Source organism: Durio zibethinus, chromosome 18 (genome assembly GCF_047325235.1).
Source record: "Durio zibethinus cultivar Kanyao isolate XHJ-2024 chromosome 18, ASM4732523v1, whole genome shotgun sequence".
NCBI classification, from domain to species: Eukaryota; Viridiplantae; Streptophyta; class Magnoliopsida; order Malvales; family Malvaceae; genus Durio; species Durio zibethinus.
The window spans coordinates 21,820,238-21,827,938 of NC_143179.1; the positions used below are offsets into that span (position 1 = coordinate 21,820,238).

The following is a 7,701-nucleotide window of genomic DNA, read 5'->3' on the forward strand; positions in this document are numbered from 1 at the left end:
GCTCTACTGTTATAATATACTAAATGTGTTTGAATCATACAAATGTGGAGAAGAAATAAATTAAACAATTTTCTTTGTTCATTTGGAATTTAAAATGGGAAATAAGAAAAAAAAAAAGAGATAAAAAAAGTGAAGGATTCCAATTTCCAAAACCATGTTTTAATTTTTTATTTTGGTTTTAAGTGAATAAAACAACTCTTAAATATCAAGCCATATCAAAGTTCTACTTATTACTGAATGTGTCATGACGAAATATTAGAGTGAATTTTTTTAAAATTATTCAAGAAAAAAAATTAAATTCAATCAAAATTTGATTAATATATCGTTTTATAAAAAAGAATTTTAAATTAAAATACAAAAAATTATATATAATGAAATTTAAAATTTTAATTTGATAAATTTTATTTTTTTTAAAAATTACACGTATTAAATTTTAAATTTAATTTATTCTATATCTTTTATTCTATTATTAAAACATGGTAAAAAAATCACTTAATTAATTACTAACCCTACATCATGATAACACCTGCATGCATGCCTGCGCTTTCCGCACAAATTTTAAGAAATTAATTAATAAATTAAATCATATAATGTTCAAATGTAAGCAAGCTGTAAGCTTAGTATTTTATTAAAAAACTAAATGTGTAATTTTCATAAGATAATAAATATGTTTCACATCTATATTTTGTAAATTTACAATAATTTATTCTTTTGGGCACTGTGGTAAAGAAATCTGCGTGGGGCTGTTAAGCAAGTCAAACAAGGCATTTTTTTCCCAGTACTTAGTCTTTCATTGTTATCCTGTGATCAATTGACCAGGGATTAGCAGCTTCATCATGATTAGATAATAATTGACTTTACAAATGTTGGTTTGATAAAAAATAGTTTTTTTCTTTTTTTAGTTAATTAAATTTGATTTTTTTATATAAAAATATTTTTTTATGAATTTATTAAATCAAACGTAAATAAAATTTATTTGATTTTGAATTTAAGAATAATCAGGAAAGGTTTATGGGAAAAAAAATTAAATTACTAAAAGAATTGTGAAAAAAAAAAAAAAAGAAGAAGAGATAAACAAAGGAAACGAAACAAAACTTATATAAAGTTTTATAGATAAAATTCATGAAATTTTTTATTATAAATAAGTAAATAAAAATTTTAATAAAAATATTAAATTGATAGAATTTAATGTAAAGATCAATAATATTTATAAATAAGTAAATAAAAATTTTATTAAAAATATTATTTATAATTATTGTAACACTTCAAATCTAATATTGAAAGAATGTATGGATATAATATGATATATATGTAGATATCTAAATTCAAATTTTGTGATATATTTTTTGTAAGATAAAATTGTGAGATTTTCAGATCAAAATAGATAATATTTTACAAGTTGAGTGTGGATATCTACAAATGATATCAAAGCAATTATCAATCAACAATAACTAAATGTTATATTGTGAGAGTCATTAAATGTTCTATGGTGAGGAACTATATCTATAATCTCAATATCTGATATGATCTTGATATTGTAGTTGGATTCGGTTTGACAGAGATATTAAGAGATTGTAATGCTCATAATCATACATTGAAAGAATATATGATATTGTATAATATATATATATATATAAATATTTAAATCTAAATCTATAAAATATATTTTGTGGGATAAATCCGTGAGATTTTTGAATCAAAGTAGATAATATTTTACGTATCGATTGTAGATCTCGATACTTGTTAAATGATAAAAATTTTATAAATTTTTTACTAAAAATATTTATTTAATAAATATATCAAAATTTTTTTTTTTGTAAATTTTATATATTTGATATATGTGATGAGATTTTTTAATTTTTTAATTTATTAAATTTAAATTTAAAATATTATTTTTAATAAAAAATTTTATAAAATTAACTTGTTTAATTTCACGTAAGTCTTTTACAAAAAAGGTAGATGAGACGAAGTCTAATGTTGACTGCTTGGTTGCTTATAATGAGGACTCTCAAGGATGATGACGACATATCAACAATCCAAACCAACTTGGATTCCTTTCCAACAAAATTGTTGCTTTGGCAATTGAGTTGTGGTTTGACATTAAATAGATTTGGTTGAATGAAAGAGTTAAGAGGAACGCGTTTGCTTTAATCCGTGACGATTGAAACATTCAAAGCTTAGAATTATGGAAAGAAAATTCTATTAATCATGAAGATGGTAACAAAATATGTAAATTTCTCCCTTGAACAGTCAACAATGAATTTTATGAAAAAGTCAATAACCATATGATCTCTGAAAATATGATGAGATCTTGTTATCTAAAATGCTAATAGTTTATGGATTAAAATACTAAAATAGTGAAGAAATGTGTAAAAAGAAAAAAATAATTTTAATTAATAAAATAAACTTTTCCTTGTCAACAAAAAAAAAAAAAACTTAGGTTTTGCTTTTGTGATTTAAATTTCAACATATGTATTATAGAAAAAAAATTAATATATATTTTTTAGATCTGATAATTTATATATTTATATTATATTTATTTATTTTAAATATGAAAATTATTGTGTTACAATATTAATTTATATGCTTAAACATAATACACATTTATCAAAATTTCAAATTCATATATGTTGAGTTTATATTTAATGTATCGTCAGTATATAGATATTATATATTATCAGTGAATCAAATGATATTAATTTATCAATGACCAAATATAAATGTTTACTAACACTTAACATAATTATATAAAAACTTAATTTATTTTAAATGTCTCATTAATGAAATAATATATTCTAATTTTTTAACAACACATCAAATATAAACTCATATATAGTTTATAAAAAATTTAATCTATCATTTTCATATTTTTTCATGTAATATTATTTTATCATGTATAAAATTATTAAATTTATATTTTTAATTTTAATATTGTGACTTATTTTATAAAAAATACAAAAAAATTAAAATTCACTCCAATTTGATTATTTCAACCATTTGTCATAAAAAAATAATAATGCCCATTGCAGCATAGAAAATATAAATAAATAAATAAATGAAAATACTTAATACTACTATTACTTAAAAAAAAAAAAAGCAGAAATCTGTTTTAACATTATTAATTATCATTAAAAGAAAACAAAAGTCCAAGTCAAAGAAGAGTCGGTAGCTTCCACTTGACACGCTCTAAGGCCGTGCACTTTAGTTAGATTCGAGTTTCATGCTTTGCTCATTGCTGGGCCTTACCAGATTTCAGGCATCTGTTTCTTTCGTACCAAAAACATATTTTTTTCTTTTCCTTTAAATTATTTACACACAAGAAAAAAGTTTTAGATCAAAACAAAGAAGCAAGCGGTAAAATGTTTTTGATAACAATAATAAAACAGGTAAAAAAAAAACAGCTGTTTCGCTTTCATGTTATTGTTTTCAACGACGGACGGCTTTGCCTCTTCTCTTTGGCTTCTACCTCTTCTGATTCTCTTTCTGTTTTTTGCTTTTAGCTTTTCTTTGGGGTTGTTTTAGTAGCTGAGAGTACATAGGAAAACGAGATGGATAGTAACAATGAAGCCTTCTCTTTTTCTTCTTCTTCTTCTTCTTCTTCGGCTTTGTGATTGTACATACTTTAATCTCTTGCTTTTGTTTTTGCTTCTGGGGTTGCTTCAGCTTCTGCAGAAATATCAATGGCTCAGTATATCTGTGTATTTAACAAGGTACCCTTTATTTTTCACTTCATTTTCCTTTGTTGGTGTAGTAATATGCTTTTTGTTTTGTAAAAAGAAGTGGGGTTCTTTTGTAATGCTTAAAGAAGACTAAAATTTTTGTCAAATGGCCCTGGATTGTGTCGGTTGGTGTTAAAGCTCAAATTTTTTGAAGAAAATGTTTGATTTTTCTTTATTTCCTGTTCAAACAATTTCTTTTCTTAAGTTAATATTTCAGTTTTGTAAATCATATATTGATGGGTTTGAAGGATAATGCTTTATTTTCCCTCTTTGCATGTTTGGATCTGGGTTTTCTTTCACTGGTTCTTATGCTTGTTTGTATATTTAAATTGGGCGATTTCTGGATAGCTATTATCTATCTGTTTAAAACCAACATTGCATTTATTTTTTTTCTGTTTTAGGACTGTTTTTATTATTTTTTCTTAGTGTAAATTACTAAATTGGCTACTGTTTTAACTTTACTCTTCTATTTTTCTGTTTCTTTTTCTTTTCCAGGAACTTTTACTTTTTAGCTTGTCTAGTTTAAATTAGTTTGAAATATGTCTCATAAAATTTTCCCATTATTTTCTACTAAATGTATTTGCTTGCATACCAATTTTTTAACCTCTTCCTGTTATATCCTTCAATTTTATGATAATTTGGGTTGTATATTGTCTCTTTCTATGCAGGATACTCTCATCATAAAGCCTCCTAAGAAATCTCTGTTGTTCTTAAGGACAATTGTTTTATTGTTTGCTATGGTGTGTGGTGTTTATATCTGTACAATCTGTTTAAAGCAGATAAGTACTGTCACCAAGATCAAATTTCAGAACATCCTAGTCAGTGAAAGGCCGTCTCCAGATAGTAACATTATTAAACAATTAGAAGCTCAAATTCCCACCTTGCATTATCCTAAGCCTGAAAGTTTTAGCAGGTAAGCAAGAATACTTTTATTTTGATTTTTTTTTGTGTTTTGCTTTTGGGTTTCGCCAAATTTGCTTAAGTTTAGCTATTGATACTTTGCCAGGGGTGAATGCACTCAGAATCCGGTACGGTTCTTTGCTATAGTATCAATGCAAAGGTCTGGAAGTGGCTGGTTTGAGACTTTGCTAAATAGTCATATTAATGTAAGCTCAAATGGGGAGATATTCTCTGTAATGGATAGGAGGAAAAATATTTCGACTATTATACAGACTTTGGAGAAAGTTTACAATTTAGACTGGCTCACTAGTGCTTCCAAGAATGAGTGCTCTGCTGCAGTTGGCTTCAAGTGGATGCTGAATCAGGTAAACATTGTAGTATTTTCACTTATAACAGTGAAAATTTGCCAGTACGATTTTATTTAAAACCATGGCTGTCATCATGTGGTCAAGGCTTAACACTTGTGTTCATTCCTGGCTCAAATATCATTGGTAGAAGTTGATGCTCATCCTCTATCATTCTTCACCCCACACCTTGTTAGAAGTCTAACTGCCTTAGAACTTCGAAATTTGATTCAGGTAGATGGTAGGTTCTTATTTTTCTTATTTTTGTTTGTCTTGACCAAGTGATTTTATGAAGTTCAAGTGAGAAAAGTGCTGGCTTGTTGTCAAGTTGACAGAATTTAACGAGAAAGAATCAGAGCTATCGATCTATTTGGTATTAGCATGATTTATTCACATAAGGTAGTTTAGTCAGTTCCAGTTTCTAGGATACCTTTGTGTTCCTGTTTGGTCTGTCATAAAAAATGTTTTAACGAATTCCCTTCCTAAAAGAAAAAGAATTGGTAAGGGAGTGGTTAGGAGACCTCTAATTGTCTTATCTTTTGGTAATTTCAGGTAAATTTTTTTGGTAAACTGTGCCCTCTCCCGGTTTACTAATCTTCTTGTACGTTTTATCTATCTGGATTAGCTAAGCAAAGTAGACTTATTTCTAGATTTCTGATTTTCACGTCTTCAAAACTCTGTATAATGATTAGCCATAGAAGCAACAATGCAATAGAACACTGAAATTGAGATGGTGGCAATCCTATGTGATGGATGGAAATTATTTGCATTTAAGGAGCTGCTTGATGTTCCATAGCTAACTGCTTGGTGGATTTTTCTGCAGGGATTGATAGAGCACCATAGAGAAATAGTAGAATACTTCAATAATCGGGGTGTTTCTGCCATATTTCTCTTCCGAAGAAATTTGCTTCGAAGGATGGTTTCAGTGCTTGCAAATTCGTATGATCGCTATGCTAAGCTATTAAATGGAACCCACAAGTCTCATGTTCATTCACAGGAAGAGGTCTCTCTCCTTATCCCACTTTCTCTCTGCTCTCTATCGTAGACTCACTCATTCACTCATTTTTTCACTTTGTTCGGCAATTGAACTCATTATTGCGGGTCACTTAATGTAGGCTGCTGTTCTTTCAAGTTACAAGCCAATAATCAATTCTACATCATTAATAAGTGACCTGAAAGAAATGGAGATGGCTGCTGGGAGGGCTTTAGAATACTTCAATAGCACCCATCACATGGTTTTGTACTATGAGGATCTTGTCACAAACCAGACGGTAAGGCTAGTGACAGGCTTTCATGAAATGTTTATGGAATTTCCTGACTGATAAACAACTTTTCTTAAATGTCCTAGAATAAGCATCTTCTCTTCTTAATGATTTGCCACCCCCCTCGCCAATGCCATATTTATAATTTATTTTTCTAGATTCTTTTATTAGAATTTGTCAAAGTGATTGAAACTCTTGAGGGATCTAAACTTAATCATTAAACTTAACCATGGATCTATGTTAATTGTATTTTCATGTACTTAACTTGTCGCCCCACTCCATGTCATTGTTTCTCATGCTTGTACCAGAAACTAAAAGATGTTCAAGAGTTGCTAGGCCTTCCACAGATGGAATTAACGAGTCGCCAGGTCAAAATACACAAAGGTTCATTATCTGATTTTGTGAGCAACTGGGATGATGTGAACAAGACACTAAATGGGACGGAATACGAGAGTTTCCTCCGTGCTGACTATGAATGACTCCTTTGCTAACAAAAAGAATGGTGTAGACTGTAGATACCTTCTTCAGCTAATTTTTATTGCTGAAGCTGACAGGACATTCACTGTGTTTGAAAATTTTGGCTGCCATGAAGGCATGGTGTTCATCATGCTGGCAACACTCAGGTGATCAATACCGTGTTGAGCCCTGTAACACTTCTTTTCTCTTGATTTGAATTTTATTGATCAGATAGACGGCTTGTACATGTCAGCTAATGGCAATTTGGGTGAATCAATTGTTCATCCTTCAATTAGTGGTTTTTTCCCTTTTTGTCCATCAGGATTCTGTTTTTTTGTACTACAGTATTGGTTCTTGCTTTTGAGTTTCTCTCTTAGTGTGCCACACGCACTCACACATGAAGAAAATTAACAACTTGTGAAACTGGGCTGGAGTAAAACTCTTCAATATTTCGGCTCCGTTAATTTTTTGAAAAAATGGTTTTCGAAAAATAATTTTTAAAAAATATACATTTTATGCATTTTTTGAATTAAAATAGATTTTTTTATTATTTGGATGAGCTAATAAAAATATTTTTGGTTGTATGATTATTTTTTGAAGAATCTTTATTTTTTAAAATAATATTAATATAATTATTAAAATATTATTTATTAATATAATATTATTTATAAATAAAATTATACTAAATTGATAAATAATTTTATTCATAACAGTTTTCTTTTCTTTCAAATTTATAAGATAATTTAAAAAAATGATCTTATTTTTTATTGATTAGTAAATTATTTTTCATTAGTCGATTAGTTTTTTATCAAATAAATATTTAAAAGTGTTAAAATTAATTTTTAACAATTTTTTTCACTGAAAACAAACGAAATGTTCCTTCGAATGATTGCATGCACTAAAATCATTGCCACAAGCAACTGTCGTCCTTGTTTAAGTTTGGGTCACCTAAGTAATGGTTTTCTGATTGCTCATTTATTGCCGGTTATCGGATTTGGTTTTAACCCTATCCCAGAGCCC

The 7,701-nt window shown here is 28.0% G+C and overlaps 1 protein-coding gene across 3 annotated transcripts; it reads left to right on the forward strand.

The window, feature by feature from the left end:
- The first annotated feature begins 3,278 nt into the window (after window positions 1-3,278).
- On the forward strand, window positions 3,279-6,999 carry LOC111299992 (P-loop containing nucleoside triphosphate hydrolases superfamily protein). Of its 3 annotated transcripts, none has more exons than XM_022895550.2 (7): window positions 3,279-3,386; window positions 3,501-3,710; window positions 4,388-4,632; window positions 4,726-4,984; window positions 5,787-5,966; window positions 6,079-6,234; window positions 6,534-6,999. In XM_022895550.2, exons 2-7 carry the CDS (start codon window positions 3,681-3,683, stop codon window positions 6,702-6,704), a joined length of 1,041 nt encoding a protein of 346 aa, XP_022751285.1. In that variant the 5' UTR covers window positions 3,279-3,386; window positions 3,501-3,680; the 3' UTR covers window positions 6,705-6,999. The 3 variants fall into 3 exon arrangements, with proteins under 3 accessions (XP_022751285.1, XP_089604046.1, XP_022751284.1); XM_089747920.1 differs by having other exon boundaries at window positions 3,299-3,386; window positions 3,664-3,710; XM_022895549.2 differs by lacking the exon at window positions 3,279-3,386 and having other exon boundaries at window positions 3,403-3,710.
- The last annotated feature ends 702 nt before the right edge of the window (window positions 7,000-7,701 follow it).

Excerpts from the sequence above, each read along its gene's own strand:
- LOC111299992 (XM_022895550.2), top strand. The coding sequence starts at position 3,681 with ATGGCTCAGTATATCTGTGTATTTAACAAG. Across the intron at positions 4,985-5,786 it reads TCAAGTGGATGCTGAATCAG|GGATTGATAGAGCACCATAG; the intron begins GTAAACATTGTA and ends ATTTTTCTGCAG. Across the intron at positions 6,235-6,533 it reads ATCTTGTCACAAACCAGACG|AAACTAAAAGATGTTCAAGA; the intron begins GTAAGGCTAGTG and ends TGCTTGTACCAG.